The 18,209-nt window shown below is 52.3% G+C and overlaps 2 protein-coding genes across 2 annotated transcripts in view; both read right to left on the bottom strand.

The window, feature by feature from the left end:
- Positions 1–152, bottom strand: part of PTPN6 (protein tyrosine phosphatase non-receptor type 6) — a 34,850-nt gene extending 34,698 nt beyond the window's left edge. Inside the window, exon 1 of the mRNA XM_038768012.1 lies at positions 78–152. The gene's annotated coding sequence lies outside the window, so the exon portion shown is untranslated. The remainder of the gene's footprint in view (positions 1–77) is intronic.
- A 5,342-nt stretch (positions 153–5,494) lies between these two features.
- Positions 5,495–16,971, bottom strand: C27H12orf57 (chromosome 27 C12orf57 homolog). The gene is made up of 3 exons (XM_038767894.1): positions 16,905–16,971; positions 9,363–9,539; positions 5,495–5,724 (listed from the first exon to the last, which is right to left on the bottom strand). Exons 1-3 carry the CDS (start codon positions 16,969–16,971, stop codon positions 5,537–5,539), a joined length of 432 nt encoding a protein of 143 aa, XP_038623822.1. The 3' UTR covers positions 5,495–5,536.
- Between the last annotated feature and the right edge of the window lie 1,238 nt (positions 16,972–18,209).

Raw genomic sequence — 18,209 nt, 5'->3', positions numbered from 1 at the left:
ATGCCCTCCCTCCAGCCCCTTCCCGACGGGATAAGGGGTGGGATTGGTGGGATCTGGGGGAGGGGGCAGCGTCTCACCATCCGCAGGTTCCAGGGAACCCGCCCAGGTGAGGGAGGAAGCCGGGAATCGCGGATCCAGGCCACTTCCTCCTCCATTCCCAAGGGGGAACAACAGGCCGGGATAGGGGAGGGGCATGGCCCAGGGCCAGCAGGTGACTGAGCCACCTCCGGGAAGGGAGGGATAGGAGGGGGAAGGGGAGGACTTCAAGGATCAGCTCCCTCCCCCATCCCGGGAATCAGGAGGAGCCGGGTTCCAATCCGCCACTCACCTGCTGTGTGACCCTGGGCAAGTCGTTGCCCTGCTAGGCCTCGGTTCTCTCATCTGGAAAATGGGGGTGAAGACTGGGAGCCCCACGGGGGCCAGGGGCTGGGTCCTACCTGATTGGCTTGGATCTAATCAGCGCTTAAAACAGTGCTTTGCACATAGTAAGCGCTTAACAAATACCATTATTATCTACTCATTCAATCGTATGTACATTCGTACGTACAAACATATATACATGTTTGTATATATACATGTCATGTTTCCCCCTTTTAGACTGTGAGCCCACTGTTGGGTAGGGACTGTCTCTATATGTTGCCAACTTGGACTTCCCAAGCGCTTAGTACAGTGCTCTGCACACAGTAAGCGCTCAATAAATACGATTGATTGATTGATTGATGTATCTACCCCAGTGCTTGGCACACAGTAAGCGCTTAACAAATGCCATAATTATTAACCCAGCGCTTAGTACAAGTGCACACAGTAAGTGCTTAGTAATCGTATTGAATGAATGAACCTATAGCAGTGCTTGACATATGGCAAGCGTTTAGCAGATAATAATAATGATGGCATTTGTTAAGCGCTTACTATGTGCAAAGCACTGTTCTAAGCACTGGGTGGGTACAGGGCAATCAGGCTGTCCCCCGTGGGGCTCACAGTCTTAATCCCCATTTTACAGATGAGGGAACTGAGGCACAGAGTTCATTCAAGCGTATTTATTGAGCGCTTACTGTGTGCAGAGCACTGCACTAAGCGCTTGGGAAGTCCAAGTTGGCAACACCTAGAGACGGCCCCTACCCAACAGTGGGCTCACAGTCTAGAAGGGGGAGAGTGACTTGCCCAAAGTGACACAGCAAATGCCACCATTATTAACTTGTACTTCCCTGGCGCTTAGTACACTGCTGTGCACTTAGTAAGTGCTCAATAAATTCATTCATTCATATTTATTGAGCGCTTCCTGTGTGTGCAGAGCACTGGACTAAGCGCTTGGGAAGTCCAAGTTGGCAACATATAGAGACGGTCCCTACCCAACAGCGGGCTCGCGGTCTAGAAAATACGATTAAATAATAATAATGGCATTTATTAAGCGCTTACTCTGTGCAAAGCACTGTTCTAAGCGCTGGATTAAATGAATGAATTCATTAAATGAATGAATGACTGATTTTCCAACAGCCCCTCCCCACTCCAACCAGGGACCCCAGTTGGGGGAGGGGGGGCGGCCTCCTGGAACCAGGAGTCCCAGGCAAACAGGGGGGCAAGAGGGCATGAGAAGCAATGGCATCATCATCAATCGTATTTATTGAGCGCTTACTATGTGCAGAGCACTGTACTAAGCGCTTGGGAAGTACAAATTGGCAACATATAGAGACAGTCCCTACCCAACAGTGGGCTCACAGTCTAAAAAGGGGCAGAGATGTAGATTTGGGTGTCATCAGCGTAGAGATGATAGTTGAAGCCGTGGGAGCGAATGTGGCCTAATGGCTAGAGCCCAGGGCTCTAATTCCAGCTCACCCGCAGGGAGACCCTGGACAAGTCACTTCACTTCCCTGTGCCTCAGTTCCCTCATCCGTAAAATGGGGATGAAGACCAGGAGCCCCACATGGGACTGTGAGCCCACTGTTGGGTAGGGACTGTCTCTGTATGTTGCCAATTTGTACTTCCCAAGCGCTTAGTACAGTGCTCTGCACATAGTAAGCGCTCAATAAGTACGATTGATGATGACGGGGACCGTGTCCATCCTGATTAGCTTGGAGAAGCAGCGTGACTTAGTGGAAATCAATCAATCAATCAATGGTATTTATTGAGCGCTTACTGTGTGCAGAGCACCGTACTAAGCGCTTAAGAGCCCGGGCTCGGGAGTCAGAGGTCGTGGGTTCCAATCCCGGCTCTGCCACTTGTCTGCTTGGGCAAGTCACTTCACTTCTCTGGGCCTCCGTTACCTCATCTGGAAAATGGGGGTTGAAAGTGCGAGCCCCACGTGGGACCACCTGATGACCCTGTATTCATTCAGTCATTCTTACTGAGCGCTTACTGTGTGCAGAGCACTGTACTGAGCGCTTGGGAAGTCCAAGTTGGCAACATCTAGAGACGGTCCCTACCCATCAGTGGGCTCACAGTCTAGAAGGGGGAGACAGACAACAAATAAAACATATTAACAAAATAAAATAAATAGAATATGTACAAATAAAACATAGTAATAAACACATACAAACATATATACATATATATATATATCTACCCCAGTGCTTAGAAAAGTGCTTGGCACATAGTAAGCGCTTAATAAATGCCATAATTATTAACCCAGCGTTTAGTACAAGTGCACACAGTAAGTGCTTAATAAATACCTTATGCATACTACATCTACTACTACTACACTATTACTATACATAATTTATATAAATATAAAGCATAAAGCAGGTGTCCCCTGGGGTCCCAGTAAATGCGGGTAAAGTCACGGTCTCTGGACCACTAGATTGTCAGCTCCTCAAAGGCAGGAATAGTGTCTACCAACTCTACTGTACTGGACCCCACCCATCGCTCACTACAGTGTTAGGCATACAGTGCTCAATAAACCCCAGCTCTTATCTGCTGTGTGACCTGGGGCCAGTCGCTTCACTTCTCTGTGCCCATCTGTAAAACGAGGATTAAGACAGTGAGCCTAATGTGGGACAGGGAGTGCGTCCAACCTAATTAGCTGGCATCCACCCCAGCATTTAGTAAGCGCTTAATAAATCTGTAATTATTATTATTACAGTGCCTGGCACATAATAAGCACCCAATACCAATTTTTATATTTTTATATATATCTATTAAGACAAGTAGCGTGGCCCTGGGGATCAGGCGGTCATGGGTTCTCATCCCATGCAGCGTGGCTCACTGGAAACAGCCCGGGCTTTGGAGTCAGTGGTCATGGGTTCAAATCCCGGCTCCGCCAATTGTCCCTTCTAGACTGTGAGCCCACTGTTGGGTAGGGACCGTCTCTATATGTTGCCAACTTGGACTTCCCAAGCACTTAGTCCAGTGCTCTGCACACAGTAAGCGCTCAATAAATACGATTGACTGTCAGCTGGGTGACTCTGGGCAAGTCACTTAACTTCTCTGGGCCTCAGTTCCCTCACCTGTAAAATGGGGATTAAGACTGTGAGCCCCCCAGGGGACCACCTGATCACCTTATAACCTCCCCAGTGCTTAGAACGGCACTTTGCAACTAGTAAGCGCTTCATGAATGCCGTCATTATTATTATTATCCCGCCTGCTGCGTGACCTTGGGCAAGTCACTTTCGTCTCCGAGCCCCCCGTTACCTCATCAGTCAAATGGGGATTGAGACTGAGTGCCCCACGTTGTCTCCCCCTTTTAGACTGTGAGCCCACTGTTGGGTAGGGACCGTCTCTATATGTTGCCAACATGGACTTCCCAAGCGCTTAGTACAGTGCTCTGCACACAGTAAGCGCTCAATAAATACGATTGATTCATTTATATTCATTCATTCATATTCATTCTAGACTGTGAGCCCACTGTTGGGTAGGGACCGTCTCTATATGTTGCCAACTTGTACTTCCCAAGCGCTTAGTCCAGCGCTCTGCACGCAGTAAGCACTCAAATACGATTGATTGATTGATTGAGGGGGACGGTCAAGGCCCTGCTGAGAGCTCACCTCCTCCAGGAGGCCTTCCCAGACTGAGCCCCTTCTTTCCTGTCCCCCCTCGTCCCCCTCTCCATCCCCCCATCTTACCTCCTTCCCTTCCCCACAGCACCTGTATATATGTATATATGTTAGTACATATTTATTACTCCATTTATTTTACTTGTACATATCTATTTATTTTATTTTGTTAGTATGTTTGGTTTTGTTGTCTGTTTCCCCCTTTTAGACTGTGAGCCCACTGCTGGGTAGGGACTGTCTCTATCCGTTGCCAACTTGTACTTCCCAAGCGCTTAGTCCAGTGCTCTGCACATACTAAGCGCTCAATAAATACGATTGAGGATGATGATGATGATGTTGTACAGATTTATTACTCTATTTATTTAACTTGTACATACCTATTTTATTTTGTTAGTATGTTTGGTTCTGTTGTCCGTCTCCCCCTTTTAGAGTGTGAGCCCACTGTTGGGTAGGGACCGTCTCTAGATGTTGCCAACTTGGACTTCCCAAGCGCTCTGCACACAGTAAGCGCTCAATAAATACGACTGACGCTGTTTCCAGCCCCATTTGCTTTGTACATATTTATTACTCTATTTATTTATTTTACTTGTACATTTCTATCCTATTTATTTTCTTTTGTTGGTACGTTTGGTTTTGTTCTCTGCCTCCCCCTTTTAGACCGTGAGCCCACTGTTGGGTAGGGACTGTCTCTATGTGTTGCCAACTTGGACTTCCCAAGCGCTTAGTCCAGTGCTCTGCACATACTAAGCGCTCAATAAATACAATTGATGATGATGATGATGTTGTACAGATTTATTACTCTATTTAACTTGTACATATCTATTTTATTTTGTTAGTTTGTTTGGTTCTGTTGTCCGTCTCCCCCTTTTAGAGTGTGAGCCCACTGTTGGGTAGGGACTGTCTCTAGATGTTGCCAACTTGGACTTCCCAAGCGCTCTGCACACAGTAAGCGCTCAATAAATACGACTGACGCAGTTTCCAGCCCCATTTGCTTTGTACATATTTATTACTCTATTTATTTATTTTACTTGTACATTTCTATCCTATTTATTTTCTTTTGTTGGTACGTTTGGTTTTGTTCTCTGTCTCCCCCTTTTAGACCGTGAGCCCACTGTTGGGTAGGGACTGTCTCTATGTGTTGCCAACTTATACTTCCCAAGCACTTAGTCCAGTGCTCTGCACATAGTAAGCGCTCAATAAAAACGATTAATGATGATGATGATGATGTACAGATTTACTACTCTATTTATTTAACTTGTACATATCTGTTTTATTTTGTTAGTATGTTTGGTTCTGTTGTCCGTCTCCCCCTTTCAGAGTGTGAGCCCACTGTAGGGTAGGGACTGTCTCTAGATGTTGCCAACTTGGACTTCCCAAGCGCTCTGCACACAGTAAGCGCTCAATAAATACGATTGATGATGATGATGCTGTTTCCAGCCCCATTTGCTTGGTGACAGCGCCGGGCACCACCACCACCACGATTACCGTTATGAAAAAAAAGGCACGGAGACGAAGCGACAGCGGCGTTTATTCTCCGGGGCCGGAGGCGGTCAGGACGCGGCCACGCTGCCGGTGGCCCCAGCGGCCCCGCTCCCGTGCGGCGGCGGCGGGGGCGGAGGGGGCGGCGGGGGCGGCGTCATCGGGGGCAGGAACAGGGCCTTCAGCTGCGCCGCCAGGCTGGCGATCTCCGGGTCCTGGGCCTCGTACGACTTCACCAGGCGGGCGAACTTCAGCACTCCTGCGAGACGGGGTGAGGACGGGGGGGGACGGACGGAGGCCGGGGTCCCCCCGCGCCCACCCCGGGCAAGCCCTCGGCACGCGGTCCGCGCCCGGGGAAGCTCGGGAGGGGGGCACGGGACGTGCCCACTAACTCCATTGAGCCGCCCACCCTCATCATCATCAATCATATTGATTGAGCGCTTACTGTGGGCGGAGCACTGGACTAAGCGCTTGGGAAGTCCAAGTTGGCACCATCGAGAGACGGTCCCTACCCGACAGCGGGCTCACGACTGCTCGGTAAAGCAGAGAGGAACAAGTGCTCAGAGAAGCGGCTCGGTGGGAAAGAGCCTGGGCTTTGGAGTCAGGGGTCACAGGTTCGAATCCCTTGTCAGCTGGGTGACTTTGGGCAGGCCGCACCGCTTCTCTGGGCCTCGGTGCCCTCATCTGGAAAATGGGGGTGAAGATGGTGAGCCCCCACCTGGGACAACTCGATCCCTCCCAGCGCTTAGAACGGGGCTTTGCCCGTAGTAAGCGCGCAATACCCTCATTATTATTCTTATTACTAAAGCGCTCTGCACGGAGAAAGCGCTCGGTAATAATAATAATAATGATGATGGCATTTGTTAAGCGCTTACTACGTGCACAGCACTGTTCCAAGCGCTGTAAATGCTCAGTAAATGCCACTGATCGGTGGTGGATAAATGCTCCTGATGAGGATGATGATCTGGGTGGGCCCAAGTTCCCCCCTCCTCCATTTTCTTTTTAATTAAGCATTTATTAAGCGCTTACTATGTGCAAAGCACTGTTCTAAACGCTAAGGAGGTTATAAGGTGATCAGGTTGGCCCACGGGGGGCTCACAGTCTTCATCCTCATTTTACAGATGAGAAATGGACCCTCACCCTAGGACCCTGAGGGCCAGACAATGACTCTCCCCCGGCTTCCAAGGCCCATCTCCTCCAAGAGACCCTCCCTGACTGCACCCTCCTTTCCTCTTCTCCCATTCCCTTCTGCGTCTCCCCGACTTGCTCCCTTTATTCACCCCCACAGTCCCACAATAATAATAATAATAATAATAATAATGATGGTATTTGTTAAGCGCTTACTACGTGCCAAGCACTGTTCTAATCACTGGGGGGGGGGGGGAGACAAGGTGATCAGGTTGTCCCCCGTGGGGCTCACGGTCTCAATCCCCATTTTCCAGATGAGAGAACGGAGGCCCGGAGAAGTGAAGTCGCTCGCCCAAGGTCACGCAGCAGACAAGTGGCGGGGCCGGGATTAGAACCCACGCCCTCTGACTCGCAAGCCTGGGTCATTTAGAGAAGCGGCGTGCCTCAGTGGAAAGAGGCCGGGCTGGGGAGTCGGAGGGCGTGGGTTCTAATCCCGCTGCCGCCGCCCCTTGTCAGCTGCATGATTCTGGGCGAGTCATTTCACTTCTCTGGGCCTCAGTGGCCTCATCTGTCAAATGGGGATGAAGACTGGGACAGCCACCAATCCCCTTGAAGAACGGTGCTTTAGCACCTAGTAAGCGGTTGACGGCTCCCATCGTCATCATCCTTCCTTCTTTTAGACGGTGAGCCCACTGTTGGGTAGGGACTGTCTCTATACGTTGCCAACTTGGACTTCCCAAGCGCTTAGTACAGTGCTCCGCACACAGTAAGCGCTCAATAAAGACGACTGATGATGACGATGATGATTTATTTCTTCCTACTGACGTCCGTCCCCGCTTCTAGACTGTCAACCCACCGGGGCGGGGAAAGGGTCTGCTTGGTTTTGTCGTCTGTCTCCCCCGCTTCTAGACCGCGGGCCCGCTGTTGGGTTGGGGGCGTCTAATACGTTGCTGACCTGGACTTCCCAAGCGCTTAGTGCTCTGCGCACAGTAAGCGCTTAATAAATACAACCGAATGAATGAATGTTGTCCCCTCCCGGGCGCTCAGTCCGGTGCCCCGGGCGTCGTCTGTTTCCCCCCTCCTTCTAGACCGTGGGCCCGCTGTTGGGTTGGGGGCGTCTACTATGTTGCCGACCTGGACTTCCCAAGCGCTTAGTGCTCTGCGCACAGTAAGCGCTTAATAAATACAACCGAATGAATGAATGTTGTCCCCTCCCGGGCGCTCAGTCCGGTGCCCCGGGCGTCGTCTGTCTCCCCCCCTTCTAGACCGCGGGCCCGCTGTTGGGTTGGGGGCGTCTAATACGTTGCCGACCTGGACTTCCCAAGCGCTTAGTGCTCTGCGCACAGTAAGCGCTTAATAAATACAACCGAATGAATGTTGTCCCCTCCCGGGCGCTCAGTCCGGTGCCCCGTGCGTCGTCTGTCTCCTCCCCTTCTAGACCGTGGGCCCGCTGTTGGGTTGGGGGCGTCTAATACGTTGCCGACCTGGACTTCCCAAGCGCTCAGTGCTCTGCGCACAGTAAGCGCTTAATAAATACAACCGAATGAATGTTGTTCCCTCCCGGGCGCTCAGTCCGGTGCCCCGTGCGTCGTCTGTCTCCCCCGCTTCTAGACCGCGGGCCCGCTGTTGGGTTGGGGGCGTCTAATACGTTGCCGACCTGGACTTCCCAAGCGCTTAGTGCTCTGCGCACAGTAAGCGCTTAATAAATACAACCGAAGGAATGGATGTTGTCCCCTCCTGGGTGCTCAGTCCGGTGCCCCGTGCGTCGTCTGTCTCCCCCCCTTCTAGACCGCGGGCCTGCTGTTGGGTTGGGGGCGTCTAATATGTTGCCGACCTGGACTTCCCAAGCGCTTAGTGCTCTGCGCACGGTAAGCGCTTAATAAATACAACTGAATGAATGAACGTTGTCCCCTCCCGGGCGCTCAGCCCGGTGCCCCGTGCGTCGTCTGTCTCCCCGCCTTCTAGACCGCGGGCCCGCTGTTGGGTTGGGAGCGTCTAATATGTTGCCAACCTGGACTTCCCAAGCGCTTAGTGCTCTGCGCACAGTAAGCGCTTAATAAATACAACCGAATGAATGAATGTTGTCCCCTCCCGGGCACTCAGTCCGGTGCCCCGGGCGTCGTCTGTCTCCCCCCCTTCTAGACTGCGGGCCCGCTGTTGGGTTGGGGGCGTCTAATACGTTGCCGACCTGGACTTCCCAAGCGCTTAGTGCTCTGCGCACAGTAAGCGCTTAATAAATACAACCGAATGAATGAACGTTGTCCCCAACCGAGCGCTCAGCGGTGCCCCGTGCGTCGTCTGTCTCCCCCCCTTCTAGACCGTGGGCCCGCTGTTGGGTTGGGGGCGTCTAATACGTTGCCGACCTGGACTTCCCCAGCGCTTAGTGCTCTGTGCACAGTAAGTGCTTAATAAATACAACCGAATGAATGAACGTTGTCCCCTCCCAAGCGCTCAGCGGTGCCCCGTGCGTCGTCTGTCTCCCCCCCTTCTAGACCGCAGGCCCGCTGTTGGGTTGGGGGCGTCTAATACGTTGCCGACCTGGACTTCCCGAGCGCTCAGTGCTCTGCGCACAGTAAGCGCTTAATAAATACAACCGAATGAATGGATGTTGTCCCCTCCCGAGCGCTCAGTCCGGTGCCCCGGGCGCTCGATATACAGCCCCGGCCCGGCGGCGTCGAGCGCTCAGTCCAGTGCTCCGCACGCTTGATGAGCACGGGTGAGTGGGCCGTGCCCAGGGTGGGGATGAGGGTGCCCGCGCCCCCCGCGCACCTTCTCCGTCCCCCGTGAAGCCGTAGGCCTTGATGACCTCCTGCTGGATCTGGGTGGCGACGGGCAGGACGAACTGCAGCATCTTGCCCATGTCGTTGCAGGCGTTGTCGCGGGCCTCGTCCATGCGGACGGCGTTCTCCGGGGCGGCGAAGGCCTCCACCACCTCCGCCAGGACGGCTGGCCCGACGGGGCGGCGGGGGCGTCAGGCCCGAGGGGGGACCCCCCCGCGCCCCCCCCCGCCACGCGGACCCCCACACGCCTGCACAGCCATGCACGCCAAGGGGAAAGGGGGACCCCCCCCCCCCCCCCGCCAGGACCCCAACACGCCAGCACCTGTATATATGCATATATGGTTGTACATATTTATCACTCTATTTATTTATTTATTTTACTTGTACATTTCTATCCTATTTATTTTATTTTGCTGGTATGTTTGGTTCTGTTCTCTGTCTCCCCCTTTTAGCCTGGGAGCCCGCTGTTGGGTAGGGACTGTCTCTATGTGTCGCCAATTTGTACTTCCCAAGTGCTTAGTACAGTGCTCTGCACATAGTAAGCGCTCAATAAATACGATTGATTGATTGATTGACTGCACGCCAAGGGGAAAGGGCCCCCCCCCCCCCAAGGACCCCAACACGCCTGCACAGCCATGCACGCCAAGGGGAAAGGGGGACCCCCCCCCCCCCGCCAGGACCCCAACACGCCAGCACCTGTATATATGCATATATGGTTGTACATATTTATCACTCTATTTATTTATTTATTTTACTTGTACATTTCTATCCTATTTATTTTATTTTGTTGGTATGTACATTTCTATCCTATTTATTTCATTTTGTTGGTATGTTTGGTTTTGTTCTCTGTCTCCCCCTTTTAGACTGCGAGCCCGCTGTCGGGTAGGGACCGTCTCTGTGTGTTGCCAATTTGTGCTTCCCAAGCGCTTAGTACAGTGCTCTGCACATAGTAAGCGCTCAATAAATACGATTGATTGATTGATTGATTGATTGATTGATTGCACGCCAAGGGGAAAGGGGGACCCCCCCCACCAAGGACCCCGACACGCCTGCACAGCCATGCACGCCAAGGTGAAAGGGCCCCCCCCCAACCCTGCCAGAACCCCAACACGCCAGCACCTGTATATATGTATATATGGTTGTACATATTTATTACTCTATTTATTTATTTATTTTACTTGTACATAGCTATTCTATTTATTTTATTTTGTTGGTATGTTTGGTTTTGTTCTCTGTCTCCCCCTTTTAGACTGCGAGCCCACTGTCGGGTAGGGACCGTCTCTGTGTGTTGCCAATTTGTGCTTCCCAAGCGCTTAGTACAGTGCTCTGCACATAGTAAGCGCTCAATAAATACGATTGATTGATTGATTGATTGATTGATTGCACGCCAAGGGGAAAGGGGGACCCCCCCCCCCAAGGACCCCGACACGCCTGCACAGCCATGCACTCCAAGGTGAAAGGGCCCCCCCCCCCACCCTGCCAGGACCCCAACACGCCAGCACCTGTATATATGTATATATGGTTGTACATATTTATTACTCTATTTATTTATTTATTTTACTTGTACATAGCTATTCTATTTATTTTATTGGTATGTTTGGTTTTGTTCTCTGTCTCCCCCTTTTAGACTGCGAGCCCGCTGTCGGGTAGGGACTGTCTCTGTGTGTTGCCAATTTGTGCTTCCCAAGCGCTTAGTACAGTGCTCTGCACATAGTAAGCGCTCAATAAATACGATTGATTGATTGATTGATTGATTTCACGCCAAGGGGAAAGGGGGACCCCCCCCCCCACCAAGGACCCCAACACGCCTGCACAGCCATGCACGCCAAGGTGAAAGGGGGACCCCCCCCCCCCCCAGGACCCCAACATGCCAGCACCTGTATACATGTATATATGGTTGTACGCATTTATTACTCTATTTATTTATTTATTTATTTATTTTACTTGTACATTTCTACCCTATTTATTTTATTTTGTTGGTATGTTTGGTTCTGTTCTCTGCCTCCCCCTTTTAGACTGTGAGCCCACTGTCCGGTAGGGACTGTCTCTCTGTGTTGCCAATTTGTACTTCCCAAGCGCTTAGTACAGTGCTCTGCACATAGTAAGCGCTCAATAAATACGATTGATTGATTGATTGATTGCACACCAAGGGGAAAGGGGGACCCCCCCCACCCCAAGGACCCCAACACGCCTGCACAGCCATGCACGCCAAGGTGAAAGGGGGACCCCCCCCCCCCAGGACCCCAACACGCCAGCACCTGTATATATGTATATATGGTTGTACATATTTATTACTCTATTTATTTATTTTACTTGTACATTTCTACCCTATTTATTTTATTTTGTTGGTATGTTTGGTTCTGTTCTCTGTCTCCCCCTTTTAGACTGCGAGCCCGCTGTCGGGTAGGGACTGTCTCTATGTATTGCCAATTTGTACTTCCCAAGCGCTTAGTACAGTGCTCTGCACATAGTAAGCGCTCAATAAATACAATTGATTGATTGATTGATTGCACGCCAAGGGGAAAGGGGGACCCCCCCCCCCCAAGGACCCCAACACGCCTGCACAGCCATGCACGCCAAGGTGAAAGGGGGACCCCCCCCCAGGACCCCAACATGCCAGCACCTGTATACATGTATATATGGTTGTACGTATTTATTACTCTATTTATTTATTTATTTATTTATTTTACTTGTACATTTCTACCCTATTTATTTTATTTTGTTGGTATGTTTGGTTCTGTTCTCTGCCTCCCCCTTTTAGACTGTGAGCCCACTGTCCGGTAGGGACTGTCTCTCTGTGTTGCCAATTTGTACTTCCCAAGCGCTTAGTACAGTGCTCTGCACATAGTAAGCGCTCAATAAATACGATTGATTGATTGATTGATTGCACACCAAGGGGAAAGGGGGACCCCCCCCCACCCCAAGGACCCCAACACGCCTGCACAGCCATGCACGCCAAGGTGAAAGGGGGACCCCCCCCCCCCCCAGGACCCCAACACGCCAGCACCTGTATATATGTATATATGGTTGTACATATTTATTACTCTATTTATTTATTTTACTTGTACATTTCTACCCTATTTATTTTATTTTGTTGGTATGTTTGGTTCTGTTCTCTGTCTCCCCCTTTTAGACTGCGAGCCCACTGTCGGGTAGGGACTGTCTCTATGTATTGCCAATTTGTACTTCCCAAGCGCTTAGTACAGTGCTCTGCACATAGTAAGCGCTCAATAAATACGATTGATTGATTGATTGATTGCACGCCAAGGGGAAAGGGGGACCCCCCCCCCCCCAAGGACCCCAACACGCCTGCACAGCCATGCACGCCAAGGTGAAAGGGGGACCCCCCCCCAGGACCCCAACACGCCAGCACCTGTATACATGTATATATGGTTGTACATATTTATTACTCTATTTATTTATTTATTTATTTTACTTGTACATTTCTATCCTATTTATTTTATTTTGTTGGTATGTTTGGTTCTGTTCTCTGTCTCCCCCTTTTAGACTGCGAGCCCGCTGTTGGGTAGGGACGGTCTCTATGTGTTGCCAATTTGTACTTCCCAAGCGCTTAGTACAGTGCTCTGCACATAGTAAGCGCTCAATAAATACGATTGATTGATTGATTGATTGATTGCACGCCAAGGGGAAGGGGGGACCCCCCCCACCCCAAGGACCCCGACACGCCTGCACAGCCATGCACACCAAGGGGAAAGGGGGACCCCCCCCCCCCCCAGGACCCCAACATGCCAGCACCTGTATATATGTATATATGGTTGTACATATTTATTACTCTATTCATTTATTTATTTATTTTACTTGTACATTTCTATTCCATTTATTTTATTTTGTTGGTATGTACATTTCTATCCTATTTATTTTATTTTGTTGGTATGTTTGGTTCTGTTCTCTGTCTCCCCCTTTTAGACTGCGAGCCCGCTGTTGGGTAGGGACCGTCTCTCTGTGTTGCCAATTTGTACTTCCCAAGCGCTTAGTACAGTGCTCTGCACATAGTAAGCGCTCAATAAATACGATTGATTGATTGATTGCACGCCAAGGGGAAAGGAGGACCCCCCCCCCCCCAAGGACCCCAACACGCCTGCACAGCCATGCACGCCAAGGGGAAAGGGGGACCCCCCCCCCGCCAGGACCCCAACACGCCAGCACCTGTATATATGTATATATGGCTGTACATATTTATTACTCTATTAATTAATTAATTTATTTATTTATTTTACTTGTACATTTCTATCCTATTTATTTTATTTTGTTAGTATGTTTGGTTCTGTTCTCTGTCTCCCCCTTTTAGACTGCGAGCCCGCTGCTGGGTAGGGACTGTCTCTGTGTGTTGCCAATTTGTACTTCCCAAGCGCTTAGTACAGTGCTCTGCACATAGTAAGCGCTCAATAAATACGATTGATTGATTGATTGCACGCCAAGGGGAACGGGGGACCCCCCCCCCCCCCAAGGACCCCAACACGCCTGCACAGCCATGCACACCAAGGGGAAAGGGGGGCCCGGGCCGGCTCCCCTTCAGCTTTATTTTGTTAGTTTCGTCTCCCCCTTTTAGTTTCTGAGCCCGCTGTTGGGTAGGGACTGTCTCTATATGTCGCCAAGCGCTTAGTCCAGTGCTCTGCACACTGTAAGCACTCAATAAATACGATTGATTGATTGACTGTCTCTATATGTTGCCAGCTTGGACTTCCCAAGCGCTCAGTACAGTGCTCTGCACACTGTAAGTGCTCAATAAATACGATTGATTGATCGATTGACTGTCTCTATATGTTGCCAGCTTGTACTTCCCAAGCGCTTAGTACAGTGCTCTGCACCCAGTAAGCGCTCAATAAATATGATTGATTGATTGGCTGTCTCTATATGTTGCCAACTTGTACTTCCCAAGCACTTAGTACGGTGCTCTGCACACAGTAAGCACTCAATAAATATCTCTATATGTTGCCAGCTTGTACTTCCCAAGCGCTCAGTCCAGTGCTCTGCACACAGTAAGCGCTCAATAAATACGACTGATTGATTGACTGTATATGTTGCCAGCTTGTACTTCCCAAGCGCTTAGAACAGTGCTCTGCACACTGTAAGCGCTCAATAAATACGATTGATTGATTGATTGACTGTCTCTATATGTTGCCAGCTTGTACTTCCCAAGCGCTCAGTCCAGTGCTCTGCACACAGTAAGCGCTCAATAAATACAATTGATTGATCGATTGACTGTCTCTATACGTTGCCAGCTTGTACTTCCCAAGCGCTTAGTACAGTGCTCTGCACACAGTAAGCGCTCAATAAATGTCTCTATATGTTGCCAGCTTGTACTTCCCAAGCGCTTAGTCCAGTGCTCTGCACACAGTAAGCGCTCAATAAATATGATTGACTGATCAATTGACTGTCTCTATATGTTGCCAGCTTGTACTTCCCAAGCGCTTAGTCCAGTGCTCTGCACCCAGTAAGCGCTCAATAAATACGATTGATTGATTGACTGTCTCTATATGTTGCCAGCTTGTACTTCCCAAGCGCTTAGTCCAGTGCTCTGCACCCAGTAAGCGCTCAATAAATACGATTGATTGATTGACTGTCTCTATATGTTGCCAGCTTGTACTTCCCAAGCGCTTAGTCCAGTGCTCTGCACACAGTAAACGCTCAATAAATACGATTGATTGATTGATTCCTTCAATTGTCTTTATTGAGCGCTTACTGTGTGCTGAGCACTGGACTAAGCGCTTGGGAAGGACAAGCCGGCAACATAGAGAGACGGTCCCTACGCAACAACGGGCTCCCACGGACCCAAACACGCGCGCACAACGATGCACGCAGGGGGAGGGGGCCCGGGCCAGCTCCCACGGACCCAAACACGCATGCAAATCCATGCACACGCTTGCACACGCCAGGGGAGGGGACCTTGCACACGCAGAAGGAAGGGGCCTGGGGCACCTCCCACCGACCCTAACACGCGTGCACAACCATGCACACGCTCGCTCGCACACGAAGGGGGAGAGGGCCTGGGGCAGCTCCCACGCACCCAAACACGCATGCACAACCATGCACACGCTCGCATACGAAGGGAGAGAGGGCCTGGGGCAGCTCCCACGCACCCAAACACGCGTGCACAACCACGCACACGCTCGCACACGAAGGGGGAGAGGGCCTGGGGCAGCTCCCACGCACCCCAACACGCGTGCACAACCATGCAAACGCTCGAACACGCAGAGGGAGAGCGCCTAGGGCAGCTCCCACGCAACCCAACACGCGTGCACAACCATGCACACGCTCGCATACGAAGGGGGAGAGGGCCTGAGGCAGCTCCCACGCACCCAACCACGCGTGCACTACCATGCACACGCTTGCACACGAAGGGGGAGCGGGCCCGGGGCAGCTCCCACGCACCCAAACGCGCGTGCACAACCACGCACACGCTCGCACACGCAGGGAGAAGGGGCCTGGGGCAGCTCCCACCGACCCCAACACGCGTGCACAACCATGCACACGCTTGCACACGAAGGAGGAGAGGGCCCGGGGCAGCTCCCAGGGACACAAACACGCGTGCACAACCATGCACACGCTCGCACGCGAAGGGGGAGAGGGCCTGGGGCAGCTCCCACGCAAACACACGTGCACAATCATACACACGCTTGCACACGAAGGGAGGGGGGCCGGGGCAGCTCCCACGCACCCAAACACGCGTGCACAATCATGTACACGAAGAGGGAGAGAACCTGGGGCAGCTCCCACGCACCCAAGCACGCGTGCACAACCATGCACACGCTCGCACGCGAAGGGGGAGAGGGCCTGGGGCAGCTCCCACGCAAACACGCGTGCACAATCATACACACGCTTGCACACGAAGGGAGGGGGGCCGGGGCAGCTCCCACGCACCCAAACACGCGTGCACAATCATGTACACGAAGAGGGAGAGGACCTGGGGCAGCTCCCACGCACCCAAGCACGCGTGCACAACCATGCACACGCTCGCACGCGAAGGGGGAGAGGGCCTGGGGCATCTCCCACGCAAACACGCGTGCACAATCATACACACGCTTGCACACGAAGGGAGGGGGGCCGGGGCAGCTCCCACGCACCCAAACACGCGTGCACAATCATGCACACGAAGAGGGAGAGGACCTGGGGCAGCTCCCACGCACTCAAACACTAGTACACAATCATGCACACGCTCGCACACGAAGGGGGAAAGGGCCTGGGGCAGCTCCCACGCACCCAAACACGCGTGCACAATCTCGCACACGAAGGGGGAAAGGGCCTGGGGCAGCTCCCAGGGACCCAAACACGCGTACACAACCATGCACACGCTTGCACACGAAGGGAGGGGGCCCGGGGCAGCTCCCACGCACCCAAACAAGCGTGCACAACCCTGCACACGGATGCACGAGGGCGCGCGCGCGCCCTCTCGCGGACGCACTTGCTCCCACAGCCGTGCACGCGCTCTCCCGCGCCCGTGCACGCGCCCCCACCGCCGTGCACGCGCTCTCCCACGCCCGCCCGCACGCACGCGCCCGCCGTGCCTCACCCTTGGCCTGCTGGGCGGTGAGGAGGGCCGGGCCGGGGGCCGGGGCGGCGGCGGAGGCGGCGGCCATGGGGCGACGGCGGGTGGGGGAGGGGGCGCTTCCGTGCGCGCCCCCGACCGGCCCCAGCGTGCGCGCGCCCCCTCCACGCGCGTGCGCGCACCGCCCGTCCCCGCCCACGGCACGGGCGCCCCCTGGCGACCGGAGGCCGCACCTCCCCGGAACGCTCGCCCCCTGGCGGCCGGAGGCCGCACCGCCCTCGCCCGCTCGCCCCCTGGCGGCCGGAGGCCGCACCTCCCCGGCCCGCTCGCCCCCTGGCGGCCGGAGGCCGCACCGCCCTCGCCCGCTCGCCCCCTGGCGGCCGGAGGCCGCACCGCCCTCGCCCGCTCGCCCCCTGGCGGCCCGGAGGCCGTACCGCCCCCGGCGCGCCTCCCTCCTTCATCATCATCATCATCATCATCCTCCTCAATCGTATTTATTGAGCGCTTACTGTGTGCAGAGCACTGTGCTAAGCGCTTGGGAAGTCCAAGCTGGCAACATATAGAAACAGTCCCTACCCAATAGGGGGCTCACAGTCTAAATCAATCAATCATCAATCAATCAATCAATCAATCGTATTTATTGAGCGCTTACTACGTGCAGAGCACTGTTCTAAGCGCTTGGGAAGTACAAATTGGCAACACAGAGAGACGGTCCCTACCCAACAGCGGGCTCACAGTCTAAAAGGGGGAGACAGAGAACAGAACCAAACATACCAACAAAATTAAATAAATAGGATAGAAATGTACAAGTAAAATAAATAAATAAATAGAGTAATAAATATGTACAACCATATATACATATATACAGTCTAAAAGGGGGAGACAGAGAACCAAACCATCATCATCATCAATCGTATTTATTGAGCGCTTACTGTGTGCAGAGCACCGGACTAAGCGCTTGGGAAGTACAAGTTGGCAACATAGAGAGACAGTCCCTACCCAACAAGGGGCTCACAGTCTAAAAGGGGGAGACAGAGAACGAAACCAAACATACTAACAAAATAAAATAAATAGAATAGATAGGTACAAGTAAAATAAATAAATAAATAGAGTAACAAATATGTACAAACGTATATCCATATATACAGGTGCAGTGGGGAAGGGAAGGAGGTTAGATGGGGGGGATGGAGAGGGGGACGAGGGGGTCTCCGGCCTGCTCATCAATGAATCAATCAATCGTACTTATTGAGCGCTTACTGTGTGCAGAGCACTGTGCTAAGCGCTTGGGAAGTACAAGTCGGCAACACACAGAGACAATCCCTGCCCAAC

The sequence above is a fragment of the Tachyglossus aculeatus genome, chromosome 27, assembly GCF_015852505.1.
Source record: "Tachyglossus aculeatus isolate mTacAcu1 chromosome 27, mTacAcu1.pri, whole genome shotgun sequence".
Taxonomy (NCBI): Eukaryota; Metazoa; Chordata; class Mammalia; order Monotremata; family Tachyglossidae; genus Tachyglossus; species Tachyglossus aculeatus.
The sequence above is the reverse complement of the archived record's forward strand: the minus strand, read 5'-3'. Positions and strand labels throughout refer to the sequence as shown.